The 25,016-nt window shown below is 39.2% G+C and overlaps 1 protein-coding gene across 1 annotated transcript in view; it reads left to right on the top strand.

Moving 5' to 3' along the window:
* LOC122796516 (band 4.1-like protein 4B) overlaps positions 1-25,016 on the top strand; it is a 2,320,263-nt gene that overhangs the window by 1,853,959 nt on the left and 441,288 nt on the right. The window contains exon 9 of the mRNA XM_044065074.1: positions 17,150-17,238. Coding sequence (XP_043921009.1) covers positions 17,150-17,238 — 89 coding nt within the window. The remainder of the gene's footprint in view (positions 1-17,149; positions 17,239-25,016) is intronic.

The raw sequence follows: 25,016 nt of genomic DNA, 5'->3' as shown, positions 1-25,016 counted from the left end.
TGCCAGTTCCATCACTAATCAATCAATTAGTATACACTTATTAAAACTTTTAAAGATGCATTTCCACATAATCAAATAACACATTTCCAACAGCAGTCTGTGTTCCGACCCTGTGGAATTAAAGTGCCATATTTAAAATAAAAAGTATTTCTTTATATAATAACATACTCCTAACTTGTTCACTGTTTCTATCTCCTTTTATCTGTTCTAAAATAGTGGCTTTTAATTCTACAGGACTGCTGTTATGATAGTGTTTAAAATGTTGGGCCAAAGGACTTTCCCTTTTACCTTGCCTTATGTCTCTCAAATGTTCTGATAATCTACTTTAAACATCCATTTCATCTGACCTATATAATATTTTTCACAGTTGCACTTGATGGCATAAACCACCTTCTCAGTAGTGCACTGATAGTCTCCTATTGTTTGAAAATTAATGTTATTAATTCTAGGGAAAGTATGCACTATAAATTCACATCTTGTGCAGCTCCCACATGGTCTCATCCCTTTCAAATACATTTGCAGTGACTATCTTCAGTTTTTTTTAATTTAGTATGTACTAATATCTCTCAGGTTCTTTCCTGTCTGATATGAAAAAAAAATAAACTTTGTTGTACCAGTCCATTAAGGTCATAAAATCTGGACAAAAACTTCCAATAATGTCTAATTACCTCTCTAACATTCTCACTCAAAATATTATAGGTCACGACTATAAAAAAAAACTAATATTATCAGTTATGTCTATTATATCTCTCTTTTCCCCATGGGGTAAAACCCCATGGTTTACATTCCTTCTACCATCTCTTACTTTTTTAATTCTTTTCACACTATTCTCAATTATTTGTCTATCATATTTCCTTTATACAAACATGTTCACATGCTCATCTTCAAAATTATAATTATTGTTACAAATTCCAGAAATCCTTAGAAATTCTCCATAAGGCAAGAAATTCAGGGTATGTTTTGGATGGCAACTGTTGCCCATCATAAATTGATTACCAGCCCCAAATATTCTATGTAAACTTGTCCTTATTTCTTCACCAACTACACCTTCTAAAAAGATATCAAGAAATGAAATTTTATTTCCATAGCTAAGCCCATCGAACTGTATAGAAAATCTATTTCTTTGCATTTGTGCTACAAATTCTTGAACCATGTCTACACCACCATCACAAAGGAATATCAAATCATCTATATATCTAAAATAGAATTTTACATACTTTTTATAGAATGGGTTTGGGTATGTATATTCTGTCTCAAACCTCCCCATAAATAAATTTGCATACATAGGTACAAATGGGGCACCCATTGCTGTACCTTGTATCTGATGGTCCAAGGTATCTTCAATACAGAAAAAAATATTTTCTAAATTAACTTGACTAAATCCATAGTATAATGTGCTATTGCGCTGTCACCTAAATAGACACTGAGAGCTTCCATCCCATAAACATGTTTTATATTGGTGTATAAACTTTTCACATCAACTTTTATCCAGTACATTGCTTGCTTCCATCTCACCCCTTTAATTTTTTTTGTAAAAAATCAAATGAATCTCTAATATAAGATGGAAGATGAATGACTTCTTTCAACAGACATTTATGCAACACCAACCGCAAATTGTGTAAGTAATATTTTCTAGTAGACACAATTGGTCTTCCTGGTGGATTTGTCAAATGTTTATGTACTTTAGGCAAACAGTAAACATATGCCATCTTAGTGTCCTCACTAAATGTCTTCTCAGCATCTTATTCAGTCCAATATCCCAATCTCAGCCCCCTAGTCATCAGGCTAATATATTCTATTTTTGCTTTTTCTATATCAGTATTGGTCACAATTTTATATACTTCCTTGTCTTGTAACAACTCATAACACATCCTACTATATTGAGAATGGGGCATCACCACTATTTTAATACCCTTATCAGAAGGTTTTATCACAAAATTATTCTGATGTGAACATTTTTTTACTGCTAACCATTCATTTTTTGTTAAATTGTAATGAATATCCTTTTTGTCTAAATTATTACATAACATTTCAATTTCAAAATCAATCATTGAATGACATTTTTGTATGCCTTCATGTATAAATGGTAGTATAAACTTACTAGAACCTTTAACATCTGCAGTGTCTATTGGACAATAAGCATTAAATTCACTAGTACAAGAAACAAAAGAATCTTCTGATATTTCATTAATACGAACATTTTCATCTATACTATCATAAGTCTCATTAAAAACATTTTCCATATAGTTCTTAGTTTTTTTTTTACATTGTAAACATGAAAATAGTACCACAAATGCATTTTCCTAATTAATTTAAATATCTCAATTTTAAAAAATTGTATTCTAGGCAATACTGTAGGAATAAATTTAAGGTCACATTGCAAAGTTGTGTATAAAATATCATCCAGCACATTGTTAGTTAAATTCAAAACAGCACTAGCAGTATTGCACTCTAAATTAATTCCATTTAGTTATTTTATTATTTCTCTATTGTCTCTGATGTTTACCTCCTTTGTATTGATCCCAGTCTTGTTCCTGGAACTGTTGTTTCTTACTACAATATTGTCCACATTTCTGACAAAAATATCGCTGCATGTATTGCGTATCCTTGGGTTTGAGTAAAGCTGGAAATGCCTGCTCATCTTCTAAATAACTCTGGTGCCTGCTTGTGTCACTAAACGATGCTTCTTCTTTTGTCATTCTCACTCCTTCCTGTTTTGAAAGCGTACTTGTGACCCCCGATATTGCCGTACTGGTCTAAAGAAGGCTGTACCATTATCAAAGTCCCTAAGGTCTCTTTTTATTTTATTCAATTTTTACTCACATATTTTATTTTCAAAGATGGCCAATTTTTCTTGAATGTCACCCAAACACATTTCAAAATATTTTTATCGAGAGAAAGTAAAATGTCATGGCAAACAGAGTTAATATATTTTCTTAAAGAAAAAAGCTTTACCTCATCTCGTTCAATTAATATCTTAACCCACTCAAGTGAGCAACAATGCACAGCCTTCTCCCTTGAGGACTCCTTGAAGGCTTATGTGAAACCAAGATGGTAGAGTGCTTTTTTTGTGTTACTGAAAGGTTTTTGCTGTTTTATTAAATTCTGGCTTATACCTATACATTTGTTGTTCTTGGAAGTTTAAAAGCCGTTTTACTTTCTCCTATATAAAACATCCCACACTGGCATCTTGAAACATAAATAATGCATTCTGTATTACAACAATACTTGTCCAGCACATTAAATTTACAACCATTAATATATTCAAAAGTACGAACCACATATTTACATGAAATACATTTCCCATATAGGTATGTTCCTTTAACAATTGGGACCCTAAACACATTTTGACATGGAATAACAAATTTACTATGTACAAGCATGTCACTAATACTTCTGCCTTTTTCTAAATGAGAAGATAGGGCATTTACATAGCTCAGAAAATTCTTTAAACTGGTGAAGATAGCTACAGTGCTGCTTAATAATTGCAGTCACTAGGTCCCTAAGTAAATCAAACATGGTAACCACATATATTTGTGTTTTATCTTCTCTATTATTCAGTACGTTATACTTTAAGTTACACCTATTATTTTTATCATGTTCCCTTTGAGCCTTATATAGGGAACTATTAACTTCTTCCTCATTATAGCCTCTCAGATGAATATATTTTTTTGTTTTCTCAAGTTTTTTTCTTAAAATTTCTTCATTATTACACAACCTTTTAACTCTCAAAAATTCACCATATGGGAGAAAATTTATAAATTGATGTGTATGGAAATTAGTTCCATACAAAAAGTGGTTACTGTGGAGAGATTTCCTATGTATGGTAGTAAACCTTCACCAATAATACCATTTTGAAAAAGTAATTTGTATATGAGATATATATAATATATATATATATATATATATATATATAATATATATATATATAATATATATATATATATATATATATATATATATATATATATATATATATATACATATACATATATATATATATATATATATTATAGGTTCATAGGTTCATACTAGGCTATCTGCCCGAGGGCATTTACAAGCCTAGCCCATCGTTTTGTGGCTTACGCCACCCCTTTAGTATGGGGAACTATACCCATTATTTTGCTGTGCCTCTGTCGAGCAGTGACACTGAGGTAATCCCTGGGGTATATCTGTGATCTCCCATCCATTGGTCAAGATTTCTCTTGAACAAGGCCAGCGAGGTGCTCTGCCTCACATGTACCGGGATTTTGTTCCACAGCATAGGGAGTCTTTGGGTGATGAATCTATCCCTCCAGCACGTCCTATTAATAGCCGTGTCAAGGTTTAAGTCTCCGCCCTTGTGGCTCTGATGGATCTAGATTTTTGAGGTGAAGCATATTCATCAAATCTGGGTTTGACATGGCCTTATATGTTAGGCAAAGGTCACCTCTGAGCAGCGGTGCGACTGAATAGAGCTGGAGTTCTTTCAGTCGGGCAGCATAGGACAGATTTTGAGACCCTTTATCCTTTTGGTGAGGAACTTTTGTGGCCTCTCCAGCTGCTGCAAGTGTCGGGTCAGATACATTCCGAAGGGGGATTGTACTCAATCATTGGTCTGATAGTGATGAGTAAAGGGAGACTATGACCTCCCTTGATCTAGATGAGAATCCCTTCATGATAAGGTGGGCAATGTAGAAGGTCTTCCTAACTACTTTAGCTACATGGGTGTCGAATGACAGACTACTATCAACCTGGGTCCCCAGGTCCCTGATAACTTCTTCTGTGCTCAGTGGATTGCCACCTATTTGGTAGCTAGGGGTAACCTTGTTTTTCCCGAAGGGTATGACTATGCATTTTTTGGCATTTAACTTTAGGCTGTGGCTCTGGCACCAGTTATCCGTTTCTGTGAGACCCTTCTGAAGGATATCTGTATCAGATGTGTTTTCTACTATGGCGCCCAGTTTGCAGTCATCTGCAAACTTTGTCAGCCATATTCATGTTCAAACAGTCCCATCATGATGTTGGCATACATGGGGGCAAAGGAGGCCCCATAGCAGTGCCTTGTTTTTGATGGCATAAGGTACCGTTAAACTAAAAAAAAATATTTTGCAAACTAAATGCCACTTTCTCCATGATATACATGGCCACAGGGGTATTTATTAATGCAAACCCCAAAGCCTATAACCAAATAGGTTCATAGGTGAGTACTAGGCTAATGGTAATGGCCCTAGAGCCAACACAAGCCTAGCCCAAGAATATTCCCAGTCATCCTGTTGCCGGATGTTAGTTTCCTGTGCCCCTATCAAACAAGGCTGTTGAAGTGATCTCTGGGGGGAATTTCCTGTTACCCATCCACTCGTCAAGATTTTTCTTGAAGAGGGCTAGTGAAGTGCTCTGCTTGACATGGATGGGGATCTATTCCAGAGTATGGGAAGTCTCTGGGTTAGGAACCTATCCCTCCAGCAGGTTCAGTTTATGGTGGTGATGAGGTTGAGGTCTTTGGAGTGTGTGGTGTGGAGGGATTGAGACTTTTTCAGATGTAGCATGTCTAACAACACTGGGTCAGACATGGCTTTGTATGCCAAGCAGAGATCGCCACTAAGTAGGCAATATGAGACACAGTAAAGCTGTAGTTTTTTGAGTCTGTGTGTATAGGGCATGTGTTTGAGTCCTAGGATCCTCTTTGTGAGGAATTTTTGTGGCCTCTCCAGTTGTTGTGGGTGTCTAGTGATGTACATGCCAAATGGGGCATTGTACTCAATAATGGGTCTAATGAGGGATGAGTAGGGAGGGATTATGACTTCTTTCTTCCTGGATGAGAAACCTTTTGTAATGAGGTGTGCCACATAGAAGGAATTTCTAACTACACTGGCAACATGGTTGTTGGAGAGGTTGCTATCTACTTGTGTCCCTAGATCTCTTATCACACTTTGGGAGTTGAGTGAGCTACCGTCAGTATGGTAATTCGTGGGCACAGTGTTTTTCCCAAAGGGAATGACAATGCACTTTTAAGCATTGAGCTTAAGACCATGGTTCTGGCACCACTCATTGGTGTCTGTGAGGCCTTTTTGTAGAATGTCTACATCAGCTTGAGAGTCAATAATAGCTCCCAGTTTTCAGTCATCCGTGAATTTGGTTAAACAGAGTCCCTTGGTGTTGGCCTGAACTTCAGCAAAGTAGATACCAAACAGGAGAGGACCCAGGACAGATCCCTGTGGCACTCCACTTGTAACTGCTCAGTAGTTGGATTGGGAGTCTGCTACCTTCACAATGGGGGTTCTGTCCATGAGCCAGTTGGCAACCCATCTTATGATGTAGGGGTTTATGCCTAGGTTAGTGAGTCTGTCAATGATCCCTGAGTGGAGATGGTTTCGAAGGCCTTGGCTAGATCAAGGTAGGCTGTATGGACTTGCCTTCATCAACCGCTCTGGTGACAGATTAAAAAAATGTATATATCAGGTTGAGCAGACATGATCTGCCCTTCACAAACTCAAACTGTGAGGGGTCCAGGGTTTGAAGGTTCCTTATATCCTTATTTTTGAAGTCCATAATGATGTGCTCCATGGCCTTACAGATCAGGCTCATCAGGCTGATGGGGCGGTAGTTTCCAGGGTCAGTAGTCACTCCCCCTTTGTGGATTGGAATGACTGTAGTGGTGCACCATTCGGTGGGAACAAAGCCTGAAGTGAGGATGTGGTTGAACAAGGCACTCAGGTGCAGTGCCAGTTCCCTTTGTAATTCATGTAGAGCACAGCCAGGTATATTATCAGATCCCATGGAAGCTGTATTTTTGGCTTTGGATAGTGTGACTTCTACCTGTGTATCTGTAATATTAGGGATTTGGCATTCCTCGGGTATTGGGATGGGCCCTTTAGGGGGTGAAGTTTGGATTAAACCTGTCAGCCAAGATATTGGCAATATCTGTTGGTTCAGTGTAAGTGGTGCCATCGTGCATTAGCTCAGAGCACATCTGCGTGTTGTTGTGCAGATTCTTGACATAGCTAAAAAATGCCTTGAGGTTATCTTTAGCATCTGTAGCAATTTTTTCATACCTAGCTTTGGAGGATTTGATGAGGGATCTCAGTTTTTTGCTGAGACTAGCAAAGGAATTTTCCAGTCTTGGGACTTTACCCTTTTCTCCAACAATTTTTTCCTTCTGTTGTAGAGTTTGTTAACAGCAGGGGACAACCAGATTGCTTCCTTTTTTGGAGGACAGGAACTTGGTTTGTTTGGTATGGCCTGATCCATGCATTTGTGTAAATGCTCATACAGCACCTTGGTGTATGATTCAGCAGCCAAACACCCATTCCTCACTTGCATGGATGACGTGAAGTTTGACACTTCTTTCTTTAGAAGCTCTAAATTGGCTTTGGAGAGGTTCTTCACTGTGGTTTCCTTTGAGGGGGGTGAAGGTGGGATTTGGATGTTGACTGTGATTAACTTATGGTCAGATCTAACCAGGGAGAAGTTGATTACTGGTGTAGAGCATCAGTCCCCCATGTTTATAATGACCAGGTCGAGAATGTTTCTACCTCTGGTAGAGGTGAGAATGAGTTGGTCCAGGGAATTGGAATTAATGAATTCCAGAAAATGTTTGGTGAATGAGTTGGAACAGGAGTACTTTTCCCAGCTAATGGAGGGGTAGTTAAAATCTCCCAGTATAACGGTATTAGGTTGAATCTTAATGCTTTCCAGAGTGTTCAGGAATGCAGAGTGGGAGGCTTGGGACATTGTGGGGGATCTATAGTAGGCTACAACCTGGACTGCAGTTTTATCCAGTATTAGTTGTACCTGTAGTATCTCTGATGCATTATGTTGGGCAACTAGTCTGGAGGTGTGTGTATCCTTTGGGGCATCAGTCCATACCTCCTTTAGGGCTTATGTCCAGATTTCGGGGCTGAAAGGTGTGATATGCAATGTAGCCTGGTAGCGCCGGGGTGCTCTCCGGAGCCTTGAACCAGGTCTCTCTTACTGCACAGAGTTCGATGTTCTCCAGTTTTAGGAATGACTCAAGCGAGTGCATTTCAGTCTTGAGCGAGTACATTTCTATCTCCCATTGAATATCAGATATTAAGTCAAATGTATCTTTTATATAAGAAATTAGTTTTTTGACTATCTAACAAATAATGGAGGAAAAACACCTATCTTATTCAAAAAATACTGGTGTGCCGAAACAATCTGTCTCCCTGGAGGATTGTGAGCATTTTTATGTACTTTAGTGAGACAGTTACACTGCTTGCTGTCTGTTCTTTTCTTATTTCTCTTCTCCTCCCAGATATGAAAACAGCTTGTTTGCTTTCAGAAAAGATTAAGTTTTAGCATAATGAAAAAGTGCACTGGTTATCTTTAAATTAGACTAAATTGCTCACTGTTCTTTTAACTACATTAAAATATAAAGGCTGCTAGGGAGGGTATTACCTCTTATTTACTTCCCATAATTTCATATTTTTTCACTGAACTGCTTGCCATTGTACCTTTAAAATTTACATTTCCCTCAGCAAAGAATACTCAGAATTCTGAAGATTACTTGTACCTGCAGATAACTTTTCTCAATGGAAATGTACTCAGCAGTGAGTCTTTGTAAATTTCACTCATAAAAGAATGTACAGCTGCCCTCAGCTGTAGACATCACAACTCCACTGAACATTTACCAGTGGAAAACAAACAGGATAATATCCTTGCAGTTGTAAGAAGCTTACCATTTTCATGGCTTTGATCATTTTGTCTTATTTGTAAACCTTACATGCATACAAAACACCTGTTTACATCTTAAGCCAAAGGTAGTAATCTAGATATTCATATTGTAAAATAAAAAGATGAAATATCCTAATTCTTCTTTATATAATATAATACACCCCATCCCACACTTGCAGCCCAATATCAGAGAATATGAACATTAAACTTGCTTTTATCCAGCCTTTTTTCTGTTATACTGTAAAAGTTATATTTCTTGCAACTGAAAAAGTACTTTTTTTAACTCTGGAGGAAAAGAAAGTAAAGTACCCCTGACTACAACTACAGACTACACAAAACTGTTTTACTGTATGTAACATGCACTTTGTAACATGCAATGTCATATACAAATACTAAGAACAATTGCTTTACTTAACTCCCCTCCTTTTAGTGTCATTCTAAGCATTAATAATATGAAGTGGGCTATATGCACTACAGTCCACCCATAAGTTGAACGAAGTCAAAACAGTCCAGTGTTTTTCAGCCACTTTGTCTTGCCAAACAAATGTGATAATATGGTTTATAGTCTTGCATTTATTTTCTAATTTTAGAGTTGCTGGTCTTCCTATTTATCTCCATCTCCCAACACCAGACTCTGGTTCAAGTCAAGTGCTCCTGATTCTTCTAGTCAACTCCTGTGATTTTTTTTACTCTCTCAAACATTTTTCTTTGGAACACTGGAAAAAGTTTCTCTGGCAAAGTCTCTGTATGTGCTTTACCATAGGAAGAATGAGAAGCAGAGCCCCTTTATGCTTGTTGACTCACATTTTGTTTGATAAACTTTATTTCTTCCTTAGCCTGTTCTGCATTAAAAATTACTTTGATCCTCTAGGGGAAAACACTTTGAAGGCAGCTAGTTGCAGCAGCTAAAGTCGCACACCTGCCTCTCAACATTCCCTGATTGCTGGGATAAATTTGCTTCTCTTCTGCCTGGTATACAGTCAAAAGTCATTTTCTACAAACATTCTGTTTTCTCAAATTTTTAATACTGTGCCCTTCTGTCCCAATTTTGTCAGGATCAACTATTTCTTCTGGTATAGGTCTTGACTGGTTTCCCATGGTCAAGTTTGGAGCATATACTCCAGATACCATGTCAATTAACAAATACTGCTCTGGAACACCTAAAATGAATACAGTCTGTTCCTTACAGTTTCTGTGGTACAGCAGAAAATCTCAGGTTTTCCTGTGTGTTCTGTCTTCTAACTATCCTTTTTTTAAAATTTCTTTTTGAGAAATCTCATATTCATCCAGCTTTTTCTTCATGTCAGCCTCTGACTTTTGCAGTTTTTTCAATTCATCTGAATGACTAGTTAGCTTCTTCTGTTTTTTTTTTCCAGTCTTTTGTTGTTTGAATTGATATATTCCTTCAATGTTTCATTTATTTTAATTATCATTCATGTTTTGTTTGATAAACTTTATTTCTTCCTTAGCCTGTTCTTCATTAAAAATTACTTTGAGCCTCTAGGGGAAAAACACTTTTGATTTATTTTTTCCTCTAAATTACTGGAAGCCATCTCTTAAGCCATAGCTGAAGCTTGAACTCCCTTTTGCTAAACCGCGGCAGAATCCTTCCCAGACATTGTTTTCTCTTCATCTTTTCTCTTTTTCAGGTTTTCCAAATTTCTTCTTTGCTTTCATACAGGATCTGTATTTACTATCCAATAACTGAATTTTACCAAATAATTTTCAGTGGCACTCCTTTTTCTCAGTTTCTGTTTTCACACTTGGAGAGCTGAAGTTACGCTGTTGATCAGTGTGTAGCCATCCTTTTTTTACCTTTCTTGCCATTGGGATTCCAGCAAGTTTTACTCTCTGATACTGCATTGAGGGATTTGGTGGTCCAGTAGTGCTTTGCAAAGTTGTCAGATAAGAACCACGTTGAGGACTACCATCCATTTTTTTGAGAGAAAAATTGTAATTTTTTTTTTGCCAGAATTTATTGCTGTGAGTTGGGACTTGTGTTTTTAGGTAGAGTTTTTACCTCAGTTCTTGCCGTTTTTGTGTGGGGGAAGAGCATGATACTGTGACTGTTCTGCCTGCTTATCAATAATTTTTTTTTTTTTGGTAGAGTGATAAACCTGGGTCCCAGCTCCTCAGACGATCCCCCTGGTCATGTCATAAGTTGTCAGGAATCTCTTTCTTGGGTAAGAGACCCTGTTTTCTCAATTTGGGATTTTAAGTGAAACTAGATAAATCCTCTCTTATTCAAGCTCATGGGATAGTGCTTCTGGAATGTCTTCTGAATGTATTCCTTCTGATGGCTTAACTTCTTCTGGACAAAGTGGAATTTTACAAGGAACTGTTTCGGTTTGTTTCTAGCCAGAATCTGGAATCTGCCAGGGAATAACTCAGAATTCTAGGTTTTATAGTCTCAACAGTTCTCATAATTTTCCTGTCCAGATTTCATATGAAAAGACAACAATGGTTCCTCAAATCAGTCTGGACCCAACACCAGCTCACCCCTATCCTTTCAGATCCCAGTGGCAGGGTTTGTCAAAAGGGAGAGCCTCTTGTGGTTGGATCAGTAGTCCTGCTACCCAGGTCTCCATTTTTCCCCTATTGTCCCTACTCAATCTGTAACCACAGATGTCACAGGCATTGCTTGAGGAGCTATATCCAAAGGAGTGAAATCTCGGAAGCTGTAGAATCAGCAGGAGAAAGTGAAGTACATAAATACCAAGAAATTATGGCAGTAATAAATGCTCTCATGTCCTTAAACCATCTTTGGATCAGAGGCCCTGTACAAATAATCACAGACAACACCACAGTGAGGTGGTACATAAACATGGGTCACCAAATCCTACCCTCTTTGGAGACTAGCTGTGGTAGTCTGGTATTGAGCAATTCAGCACAATCTATCACTGTAGGCTACTTACATTCTATCAGAGCTGAATTTTGCAACAGACAAGCTGAACAGGACCAAGACAGATCCCCCTCCAGCCCCCAACACACACATAAATGGAAGCTGCACACTGTGGTGTTTCAGGAATTGATCCAACTGGGAACTCCTCACATAAATTTGTGTGCCTGTATTTAAAACAGACAGATAAAGCAATACTGCTTCAGGACTTCTTGCACAAAGGCCTCAAAGACAGATGCCTTTTCATTGTCCCACAGAGAGGTATGTTATTGTATGCCTTTCCACCCTTCTCTTTGATAACCAGGGATAAGATTCAAACATGTTCTCCAAAGATGATACCGCTAACTCCCTTTTTGCCAAGACAACAATGGTTCTCCCTTTTTCTCAAAATGGCCAAGGGCAATTACCACAAGTTTCTTTTCAGGATGGGTTTACTCACACAAGACCGAGGGTTCTCTGATCCACCCCAGTCTTCAACTACTTCAATTTACAGACTAGCTGGAAGAACTTGGATACAATTTAGGCACTTCTTCACTAAGGACATGCAGTAGATACAAAAGGAGGTGAAGAAACCTGCTTCTGGAAAACGATATATGGCTAAGTGGAAAAGATTTTTTACTTGATGCCAAAGCAAGACCCAAGATCTGTTTAAGGCTCAGATACCTTTAGTTCTTTAGTATTTGTGTGAGTTACTATCATCTGGTCTTTTTTACTCTTCTATCAAGATTCTCCTGTTGTCCATCCCTGCTTTATCTGCCCTTGGATCTCCCCCTTTCTAACCCACTCAAAGCGAACTTTTTTGAAGAGTTTTATTAGAAATCCATCCACATTGAGGAACAATATCTATTCCTTGGGATCTTAATTTTGAACTGGAGAAACTTGTACTTTTTCATTTTAAACCATGTCATGAGGCTGATATAAAGTTTTTGTCTTGGGAAACAGTGTTACTTATTGCTCTGATTTCTGCAAAAATAATATCTGAGTTATAAGCGATTCAACTTTATCCTATCTCATCTTCCACAAAGATAGGGTAACTGTGAGAACCAAGCCCTCTTTTATGCCTAAAGTGGTTTCAGAGTTTACTTTAAGCCAAGCTATTCATTTCCCTGTTTTCTTTCCAGAACCAAAAAATAAGGGGGGGGAAATATTCACACTCTGGATCTCCAGAAGCAAATCAGATACTACTTTGACAGGAAAAAAAAAAATCATTCACCTATTTCTTCCCTCTGAAGACAAGAAAAAGGGAGCAATCCATGTCAAAACAGACATATTCTAAATGGTTGGCTCAGGCTACTTTTTATTATTCCTATCATAACAAGACAATCCAGCCAAAGTCAGGGCTCAATCTTCTACAGCTGTGGTGGCTACTTCTGTGGCTTTTTGAAATGGGGTTGACTCTAGAAATCTTCTAGAGGCAGCTTCTTGGTCCTCAGTGAAGACCTTTACCAAGCACTACAAGTTGCATTCTTTCTCTAGGGCCAGGGCAAGCTTTGCTAAGACTGTTGTCCAAAGGCTGCTATACTCTGACCCTCCTCCTTTTCTTCAAAGCTCTGGTATTCACACCGTACAGTTTAGGTTACTGCAGCAGTGATATAATGATGAATATAGTGCAGTTGTGTAAGTAAACTTAAGGTAACAGTAAATGTTCAAATAGATCACTGTTGCAGTACAAACACACTCACCTCTCCTTTTCCTTCTTTTTTCTACCAGGGTGAGTTACGTCATTCCCTTTTTCAGCTAAGACATACCTAACTGACAGGGCTGTAACCTCTCTTGGTCTGCGACAAGAAAGCTCTGAGATTTTGGCACCCTTATCTGTTTCTTTATACTTCTGTCCTTCAGAGCTACAGTGATTAGGGCATATATAAGTTACACTAAAGCTTTGAAGACTAACCAGTTCTCCAGTCCTTAGCAATATATCCCCCATATCATTTAGGCTATTTCATCAGTGATCTATTAGAACATCTATTGTTATAGTAAGTTTACTTGTGCAACTGTACTTTCACACCATGGAGGTTTGACAGTAGAAGGTGTGAACACTAAACCGAGAGAATACCAAAAGGCAGGCAATAGCGATGCTAACTGAAGAACATAGAAGGGTTTTCCTCAGAAGGCATGCCCCCTCTACTCCTGATGTGATGGGTCATGCTCCCTGTTACAATGTGAATTATTGCCATCTGTGCCAGGGAGAATAGGGCAGCCCATGTGTAACATATGCCAGCATAGTTAGCTGGAGTTTTGTAAGCAATTTTATAAATAAGGTGTCATTTGATGGGTCTATATTATCATATCGCATGCTCAGAAGAGCGAACGAAAGATAATCGACCCATGTAAGCAAAAGCTTTCAACTTCAAAACTTCAGAACAGCGATTGTTTTCCAATGGAAAACAATCGTTGTTCCGAAACAAAAAAAAAAAAAAAAACAGTAAAACATTACTTAATGTGGGGAGCTACACCCCCCACACCCCCCGACATGGGAGGCTGTGCCCCCCACACCCCCCTACTTAAATATACCAACTCCGAGAGTGAAAGTGGCCAAATAAATTCTTTCCCAGAGAAATAATTCTCTAAACAGCCACTTCGCTATTTTGCCTTTTCATGCTTTACGCTTTGACAAAGACGCATTCGACAACCTGCATCTGCGACAGCATAATAGGGAATCCATTTGACAACCACACTGACTTATTACAGGTGCTTATGTTAAAAAGTCTGTCAACAGTGTTATAACTGATTAAATGTTTATGTTTAAACAAACAGTTCTATAATTTTCAAATACTGCAGCAGATCTTAGTAAATCTCTGAGTCTGTACGTTACCAGAGTCGTGATCAAATGTGATGTCATTCAATAAAAAGCACTGAGAGGATGGAACTCACAGATTAGCTTGTCTTGTTTTGCTTTCTTTGGAACCTGATATAAAAATCTGTGACAGTTATCACAGTTCAGTTGTAATCAATTAGTAGTGGGAAGAACATCACCTTGCATTGTGGAAGTAAGCATCTCAGCATATAATATATTTATGTTAGTATTCATTTTAATTGGCTAGTAAATCTGTGCCAGCCTTTATATATATATATATATATATATATATATATATATATATATATATATATATATATATATATATAGCGGGTAATTATATGATGTGTTCATAGTGGAAGCATTTGCAGATTGACCTGGATTTGAGATGATCTTTAAGCTGAGCACGAAATGATGGCTACAATGTGACATCTTTAATAGCAGTGGGATTCTCAGATTGGGCCTAGGATGGAGATGGCATGGTAAGTGCAATAAAGTCTGGTTCTGGGACATTTAAGAAGTAGACACTAGTGATTAAGAATTCTTAGATTGTAATGTGGAGTCATCTAAATAGGTTGGAGGCAAGGGAAGGACAGGAGTATTTTTCTAGGAGCTTGTATAGTTGGGATCCAACAAGCAGTTTGCCACTTTGCTGGACAATTATCCAATTGGCTTTATTAAGCAAGATACAATAATGCTCATTTCTTAAGTAGGGAAGTAATCAAATGGTGGAAAGTGTTGGTTATAGTTTGGATGATGAAAGACTTTTTCTTGGATGATGCTGTAACCAGTGTAAGTCCATATTCAAACTGTTCTCTTAGAGTGCCTGCGTTTATATCACGTTATTGAAAGATGAAAATAGTGAACGCTATTTCATCGGCCGCAAAACATCTAAACATGAAAATATCAAACATTCAGAACAGCAAATTTTTTCCCATGGAAAAAAATCGCTGCTCCGAAACACATACACACAACACAAGCACATCAAACAAACAACAACCACACCCATACACTTAAATTCTTACATCTAATGCTACACTAAACTAAACATACACTACTATCTACCCACTTACCTTAACCCAAACCCTAACCCTAAGGTCCGTCACTATCGCACACTCACCTAACCTGCACCCTAACCCTAACTCACTTAAACCGCCCCACCCCTAAAGTCTGTCACTATCGCACACACGCCTAACCCGCACCCTAACCCTGAGTCACTTAACCCGCCCCTAAACCTAACGTACAAACAATCTCACACTTACCTGAACCCAACCCGTAACTTTCCATCATAGCACTAAGAATAGTGAAGCCACAGAAACGGCCAACTGAATTCTTTCCTGAGGAAAGAATTCACTGTTCTGTAGCTTCGCTATTCTTAGCATTCGCTGAATAGTGTTCAATATCAGATCATTCAAAGTTGTAATACTTCAATGTTCTGATATAGACCCGAATGCCTTTGCCTGTGGCATTCTTGGTTGGTCTAAAGAGAAGGGGAGAAATGTTGTAGGACCAAAATAGCAGAGAATTTATTTTATTCCGTATATGTTGTAGGTGAAGGTGAAAGTTCAGTGTGGAATCAAGCCACATGCTATGGTATTTGAAGGAGATGACTTGATCAGTGGAGTTGTCAAGATGGTTATGGATAAGAAATGATTGAGAGGGTTTTTTTTTTTTTTTTGCAGTTTAGGGGAGGTACCAAAGAACATTTCCAACCAACCCTACATAACCACGAGACCACTAAGATCCATCCACAAAAACCTCCTACAGGTCACAAGAGCCATTAACTCTGCTGGAGAAGCATTATTCTCCTGCACTATAGCCAAACTCTGGAACTCCCTCCCATCCTCAATTACCTCTGTAACTTCTTGCACCCACTTTAAATCCTTATTAAAATCAAACTTGCCAGATATGCCCTGGCAACCCCCCCTCTAATACCATCCAATCCCCCCACCCACTACCTCTCTCAACCCCCTATCAACAACCTGCTCTTAGCAAGCTTGGCTACTCATGTTCCAAGGCTACCTACCACATAATACTAACTTCTTGTAGCAACAACTGGTAATGGCTGTTATGTACCTCAAAAACAGATTGTATCAATTGTTCACTGATGATGTAACCATGTTTAGTATATGTCACCATATTTTAAAATTCTACTATGTTCTACAGCTGTTTTACATATGTTTTCTTCTTGTCTTGCGTCCTTAACTGGACTAATGTCTATATTTAAATGCTATGTTTTTTAACTGTATAATGCAAATAATACTTAATGTGGAGCTTTTCTCCCTGGGCTTTTACTGAAAACGGACCTGTGTCCATTCGGACTCTCCCGGTCAACAAATGTAAATAAATAAATAAATAAATACATTTCCAGAGACATTGTTAGGGGAGAGCGCCCATACCTTATTTCACAGCATGTGTGCAACTGTTCTTTTTTCTCCATTAGAATGTGTTATTTGTGCAGATAACAAGAACTTACAATGCACTTCTAAATTACCCGTTTTAGTTGTCGCAGAGTTGTGATTAAATAAATATAAGCATGCAATGGACATTTAAATTAGGCATCTCAACTGATACTTGTTTGCAAAACTATATGCATTTTATTTCCACTGTAGACAGTTAATTTTTGCTGTATAATATATCAGTGGTTATATAGCATGCAAACATTATTCATCTGTCCGAGTATAGTAGATCTGAGAATTTTGTAATGTTATGTTTTGAATATTACAAAATTAAGTTTTGATTGTTACATATTAATTATGTGTTTTTATGTCTTCCAGGGAAGAGATGGCGGGGAATATGCTCTTGGATTGACACCAACTGGCATATTGGTCTTTGAAGGAACTAATAAAATTGGCCTCTTTTTTTGGTAAAGTGGTTTGGACATTATTCATGCTCACTATAGGCATTTATACTGTAAAGAATTGATTTTTGTCATCATTCTGTGCTCTAAATAGTAGTGCTCCTTATCACAACTGGCACAATAACTTTCAAAGTATTTTGAAATAGTCTGGCATTCATCATTTGACCACTGCTGCTGTAGTCTAAGCTATAGGGGTTATATCCTACAGAGGATGTACTAGCCATACAGCCAGCTTCCAGAGCTTAGGGGCACCTTTCATGCACCCAAACATTTGGCAGCTCAAGCAGAACTGAAGAAAGTGCCAAGTCATTCAGAGCTTTCCTGTGCCAGTGAGTGCTCCTCTTTTTGACTTTCGTAAATCGACCATCAGCTAAATGTTCCCTATTGCTGGGCATATAAGTTCCATTCAGGGAAACAAGTTCCACATTAATATTTTTTACAAGTAAAATTAATTTACTTAAGTTTACAGTAAAACTTAAGCTAGGAAAACGGTGTATGTGGACTGTCAAGTGACTTTCAATGACTTTTTATTGTGAAGTAAAACTTATTTTTTATGTGGATGTATGTATGTGTATATGTATATGTGTACATGTATATACTGTTACATGTATATTTGCTTGAGTGTATACATGAAAAACTTAAAAAAAAAAAAAAAAAAAATATATATATATATATATATATATATATATATATATATATATACTCTTATTCAATTGTGAAATATCTTGCAATGCTCTACCAGGTTCTTATCTACTCTCATTGTATATTTTGTACACTTGTATTTTCAACCAAAAGAGGGACTATCCTTTTATTGAATGCTATCGGCTGTAAAGTCTACAAATCTGTATGCTACTACTCTGTAATGTCTCTTTGTAAATTTTTCTTGTCTCTGTAAACTTATGGATTTTTTCTCCCCAGGACTCCCCTGAAAACGGACACTTGTTGTCCAGTCGGACTATCCTGGCAAACAAATGTTAAATAAATAAATAAATACATTTTACTATTGTGGAAAAAGATGTTATAACTAACTTTTCTACTTAAAATGTATGTTAAATTACTTTGGGGTGTTGGTTAAGAGTTAAAGTCCTTTTCACTGTATTTTTTTTTTGGAAAAAACTACTTACCCATTTCACCTACTATTGCTGTCATCCTTAACAAGGCTTCAGGCTTCAATTTTGGCTTCAGCATGGAACAGTTTATTAGTTCCTTGGTTCATAGGGAGGTACTAGACTATTAGTCCTAGGGCCTATATAAGCCTAGCCAAGAAGGTACCCTGGCTTTCACCACCCAAGAAAATTATTTTCCTGTGCCACTGTTGAGCAGAGCCACAGAAGTGATCCCCGGGGTAAATTTCCAATTCCCCGTCCAATCATCAAGATTTTTCCTGAAGAGTGCTAATGAAGAGGTTTGTTTGATATAGATGGGTAGTTTGTTCCAGAGTATGGGAAGTCTCTGGGACAGGAATCTATCCCTCCAGCATGTTCTGTTTATTGTGGTGACAAGGTTTAGGTCCCTAGAGCGTGTAGCTTGGAGGGATTGGGATTTTTTTAAGTGGAGCGTGTCCAACAGCTCTGGGTTTGGCATACCTTTGTATGTTAGGCAGCGATTGCCTCTGAGTAGGTGATATGCGACAGAGTAAAGCTGGAGATTTTTGAGACTGTCTGCAGAGGGCATCTGTTTGAGGCTGGTAATCCTCTTTGTGAGGTGTTTCTGCAGTCTTTCCAGTTGTTGTAGATGTCTTGTGAGGTACATACCAAAAGAGGTGTTGTACTCTATAATGCGTCTAATGAGTGATGAGTAGAGGGGAACAATGACCTCTTTTTTCCTGGATAAGAAACCTTTTGTGATGAGATGTGCCACGTAGAAGGATTTTCTGACTACTGTGGCAATGTGATTATCAAAGGAGAGACTACTATCCACCTGTGTCCCAAGGTCTCTTATCACACTTTTGGCGTTAAGTTTACTACCGCCTATGTGGTAGTTCATGAGTACAGAGTTTTTACCAAAGAGGATGACAATGCACTTTTTGGCATTGAGCTTGATGCCATGGCTTTGACACCAGGCATCTGTCTCAGTGAGGCCCTTTTATAGGATGTCCACATCATTAGGAGTTTTGATTATTGCTCCTAGTTTGCAGTCATCTGCAAACTTCATTAGCCAAAGATCTTCTGTGTCAGCCTGTACTTCAGCGAAGCAGATACCAAACAGGAGAGGACCCAGGATTGAACCCTGTGGTACTGCATTTGTCACTGGTCTGAAGTCGGATTTGGAGTCTGCTACTTTCACAGTGTGGATTCTGTCAGTGAGCCAGTTGGCAACCCATCTTGTGACATAGGGATTTATACCTAGTTTAGTGAGTTTATCTATACTTCCAGAGTGGAGGATGGTGTCGAAAGCCTTGGCAAGATCTAGATAGGCTGTGTGAACCACCTTACCCTCATCTATGGCTTTGGTGACTGCTTCAAAGAAGTCTATCAGGTTTAGGAGACATGATCTGCCTTTTACAGGCCCGAACTGGGTGTGGTCCAGAGTTTGGAGATTATCAATGTCTTTGTTTATAAGTTCCATGATGATTCGTTCCATGGCCTTGCAGACCAGGCACGTCAGACTAATGGGGCAGTAGTTCCCAGGGTCTGTGGTGGCTCCCCTTTGTGGAGTGGGATAACCGTCACTGTGCACCATTCAGTGGGCACAAAGCCTGAGATGAAGCTATGGATGAACATGGTACTTAGGTGGGGTGCCAGTTTGCTCTTTAGTTCATGTACAACGCAACCTGGGATGTTGTCAGGTCCCATGGATGCTGTGTTCTTGGCTTTGGAGAGTGTGGTTTTTACCTGTGCAGCCATGATTATAGGAACTTAACATTCTTCTGGTATAGAGATGGGCCCTTTAGCGGGTGAGAGGGGGGTAAGGTTAGCACTGAATCTATCTGCCAGGATGTTGGCAATATCAGTTGGTTCTGTATATTTAGTGCCATTGTGCTGTAACTCAGAGCAGATCTGAGTGTTGCCATTGAGATTCTTACCATAGCTATAGAATGCTTTATGGTTGTTTTTAGAATCAGTGGTGATTTTGTTTTTGTAACTAGCTTTGGAGGATTCTTACTGAGGCTGACCAGGGAGTTCCTCCAATCATGGGATTTTACTCTTTTTTGCAACAGTTTCTTTCTTCTGTTGTAGAGTTTGTTATGGCAGAGGACCACCAGAATGGCTTCATTTTTTTGGAGGATCGCATCTTAGTTCTGTTAGGTATAGCATGATCCATGCACTCGTGTAAGTGCTTATAAAGTGCAATTGTGTAGGATTCAGCAGTCGTACCTTTATTGTACGTCTGCATGGGTGTCAAGAAGTTTGCCACTTCTGTCTTAAGAAGCATGGAGTTGGCTTTGGAGAAATGTTTTATGGTAGTTTCCCTAATGGGCGGTGGGGACGAGATGTGGATGTCTAGGGTGATTAGCTTGTGGTCGGCTCTGACCAATGAGGAATTGACTTTTGGTGTGAAACCCTGGTCACCCATGTTGGTAATGACCAGGTCTAGAATATTGCTGCCCTTGGTGGGGGTGTGGATAAGTTGATCCAAGGCATTGGAATTTATGAATTCCAGAAAATGTTGAGCAAAATAGTTGGTACATGAGTAGTTTTCCCAGTTAATGGAGGGGTAGTTGAAATCGCCCATTATTAGGGTGTTGGGTTGTACCCTAATATTTCCAGTGTGTCTAGAAATGAGGAGTGGGAATCCTGGGTCATGGTGGGGGATCTGTAGAAAGCTACAATTTGGATTGCCGTCTTGCCCAGAGTTAGTTGCACTTGGATAATCTCGGATGCATTAGGCTGAGCAACTAGCCTGGGGGTGTGGGTATCCTTAATAAATATGGACACTCTTCCACCTTTAGTGTTTCAGTCCAGGTTAGATGGCCAAAAGATGTGGTATGAATTATAGCTTGGTAATGCAGGGGTGCTATTTGGAGCCTTGAAGCAGGTCTCCATTTTAAGGAGTGCCTAGTGTGAGTGCATTTTGAGGTTTAGACTTCTGGCATTAAGTAGCATTATTCTCAGATTTTGCTTGCTTGACCTGTTACGGTGGTGAATTTGTCATTTGAACCTTGCCTAACAAAGGCACTATAGGGGTGGCAAGAGCCTTAGCCCGTATCTGGAATCCCAAGGGCGACAGGTGCAGGCCATCTCTGCAAAGCATCATGGTCTGTCGATCATGTCATCCCAGGCAGACAGATACTGGATCCTCTTAGAATGACACCAGAAGCTTAGCCAGTTGTTGAAGTCAATCATTTTGTTCTTGTACTGTGGTATTATTCTGGGTGATGGCAGGATGCTACTCAGGGCTGGGGTCATACCTACCTGGGCCACAAGATCGGAGAGCTCCTCTATGTCTCTTTTCATGTAGTCCAGGGAGGTACGTCTCAGGTCATTCACACCAACATGGACAATGACAGAGTCATATTTGTACTTGTTGTGGAGTGACCTGAGTGTGTGTGTTATGTGGCAGATCCTGGCACCTGACAGGCAGCTGACAGTAATTTTCTCCTTGTTTAGCCTGGTGAGTGGTACATCAGTGTGCTTGACTATAGAGTCACCTATGACTAGAGTGTTGGGTACGTTGTTATGCCTTATGGGCTGTGGTTGAGTGGCACACTGAGTTTGTGGGCTATGTGTCATTTGGGTTGTGTTGGGGGGTGGAGGTTGCATGTGTTTCTGCTTTACAGGGCTCTGTTGCTTGGGTAGATTTTTATTGAGAGCCTCCGTGAATGTAGGTGTGTTTTTTGTGTTTCCATGTGTGTTTTGATGGTGTAGGTTTTGAGGGACTATGTGATGAGTGTGGTGTGGTGCAAGTGTTTACCTTCTCCTCTTGACTGTTTAGTCCAGTCTTGGGTGAAGAAAGCTTTACTTCCAGCTTGGCAATATAAGTGCATCTCTCACAAGTTGTAGTGTTGGGTGGTAGGAGGATAAGGTTGTCTGTGTACATGAGGCAATTGCTGCATTGCCCCAAGATGCCCAGATTCATCAGGTAGACAGGAGAAAACACCAGGAACTGACCCTTAGACATGCCTGGATAGTTGCTTATTTAAGTACTAAAAACTGTTTTCATCTAGATAAGTGAGGAAAGTTGAGTGCTGTAGTAATTAGTAGCTTAGTGCTTACAATGAGTTTTGAACAAGTGCTGAGTTCAAAGAAACAGATTTGAGTGCTAAAACAAAATAACTGACTAGTTCTAAGGGAAAATTTGAAGGGCAGATTTTATGGCGCTGGGAAAAGTCTAACCCTAACTAAGAGTCGATGCATAAAGTGTATTTTTTATTTAATAACAGTAGAAAATGAGCAAACTGATTTAAACAAATTAACCAATAAGAGCTAAAAACTAAGCCCCATTATCAGACAAGTTCTAACTGCACACTCCTGCCACTAGGGTGCAGGGGAACCTTCTCCAAAAAAAGATAGCCAGGATTAGTGCTCAAGTTATACAAACAAAGCTAGATTCAGCAGGTCTGAATCTAGTCTATGCTACAACAAACAAGGCGTACCAGTTTCAGAAAGAAATAGTTCAAATAAGCAGGCACAAAAAGCCTCTAACCAGAAACTCCCAGCTCAGACGGACAGAATCTACCCTCTCCTCTTCAGGCCACAAAAATAAGGAAATTTACAGACTGCCCAGACTGCCTTTATTTCTTCAGCAGGCTACAAATTTGCCTCTGCCACAGATGGATGACAATGTTGTGGCAATTTCTGGTTTCTCATACCATTTATCTTTTACGTCATCTCCCTCTGGTGTAATCCTTTCAGCCACCATGGATTTGGGGGTGTGGGGTATTGGACCCATCCACTGTGGCTGCTGGAGTGCCCTTGGTGGCCAAGGGAAAACCTCCCTTGTCAGTCTCAGAGAAAGGAGCAAGGAATTTCTTTTTACCTAACCAGATTGGGATGCCTGCATCTAGGAGAGATTTGCATAACAGGAGACAGTCTGCTGCCAAAAAAAATTCCTGTCAAAAAGAAGCAGAAATGTAAACGTTTATCTTCCTCTGTCTGTTACTTTATAAAGGAGTGAGTTACTGAGCTTAGTTCCTGTTCTTGACCCTTCAGTTTCTGGTGTTATTTTTAGAGATAAAGGAAATCTTTATTTTCTGAAAATTCCAAGTGTATTGAACAGGAAAATGATTTTGAGAGGACAACTGCTTTCTCTCCTAAGGTGACTACTTCTCATTTTGGGGAGAGTGTTTCTTCTGATAGTCCCTTGAAAGTTTTTTTTTTTTTTCAGAAACCATGTCCAGAACGAACCAGTTGTCTCAGTGGGAACATAATGATATTACACTGTCCCTGATACAGTGTTGTGATTTATTACAGCTGGAATTTCCTGAACTCACCCCTGTTCTTCCAGCATTGGAGGATGTATTTATTACTACCTGTACCATGCCTAACAGGCCACCTTTTGTCCTTAAAAAACAGATTTATAAAGTACCTGAATCATACTATCTTTTATTTTCTAATCCCAGGTCTGATCCTACAGTGATTTTTTTGGTAAATCCTACTGATGTCACACATCTGGTATATTCCGGTCCCTTCCCTGCTGATAAAGAGGGGAAAGCCTTTAATAGATTTGGGGAAAAGTTTTGCCACATTTATTTTTAGAATTTTTAACTGTCAAGCTTTGTTAAAGTTTATGCCTGCATCATTTGAGAATATGAGAATAATTGTAACCACCTTTCCCTATTGTGAGGAAAAATGCTCTATGAATAATCTTATTGCTTCTGTGTGTCTCAAGCGACTAAACACTCTTTGAAGTGTGCTTATGAATCAACCGATGCCTGCTCTGCTACTGGAACTGTTATGAAAAGGATTGCTTTCGGCCAGAATTCCAAATTCTAGGTCCGACGTCGGTTGCTGTCGCCCCTTCTCTGACGTCAGTGCGCCAGGGGTATAAAAGATGCAGCCGACGCCATTTTCTTCAGTCTTTCTTGCCGCGTGGTGCCCGAAGCAAAAGCAGTTCACAAGTGCCGGTCGATCGACTCCTGAGATTTTCGTGTTCGAATTTCAGATCCGAAGTCTTCACTAAAAGCTAAGTACCCCATTGGGGAAACTTTTTTCTTGCTCCAGACCGATGTCAGAAAAAGTTAATAATTGTATTTCTTGTGGGAAGCAAATACCTGATAAGGCCTTTCATTCTTACTGTATTCCTTGCCTAGGCCCTGACCACAACATTGCTAGCTGTCAGTTTTGTGCTAGATTTTACCAACGCACTATTAAGCGTTGGTACGATTTTGCATTTCACTATTTTGGCAGAAGATTTAACTATGCAATGTCATCGGATAGCCATCCGACTACACAAGAATTCACAAGAAACGCAAAGAAAAGGACAGGCATCCGAGGTCCAAAACCAACGATGAGGCTTCTTCTAAGCCAGTCGCCGGTTCTCAATGAGGCGCCTTCGCAGCCCCTGATGACTGCTACTTTAGACTCGCAGGCCACTACCGACACCCATGTGGTGTTGACCAGGCCGCTGGAAGCTCAAGGTATTGGACCTTCGGAAACTATTCCCTCAGATGGGTCCAGAGCCGCTGAGCAGGCATCAGCTTCTGAGGGTGTTTTCAGACCTACTCAGTTATATATTAAAACAACTTCAGCTTCAAAGGCAAAGACTAAAGCACCTTTAAAGACAAAGAAACAAGTACAAAATCCTCATGGACAGGCCTCCATGCCTAAAAAGCAGATGCTCAAAATGGCCGAAGACCTAATTACTTTGATCAGGGGTTCCCATCCCCCTCCTGATAAAAGGCC

The sequence above is a fragment of the Protopterus annectens genome, chromosome 3.part0 (assembly GCF_019279795.1).
Source record: "Protopterus annectens isolate FY-2018-M chromosome 3.part0, PAN1.0, whole genome shotgun sequence".
Taxonomy (NCBI): Eukaryota; Metazoa; Chordata; order Ceratodontiformes; family Protopteridae; genus Protopterus; species Protopterus annectens.
Note: the sequence above shows the minus strand (reverse complement) of the source record. Positions and strands in the feature narration are given on the sequence as shown.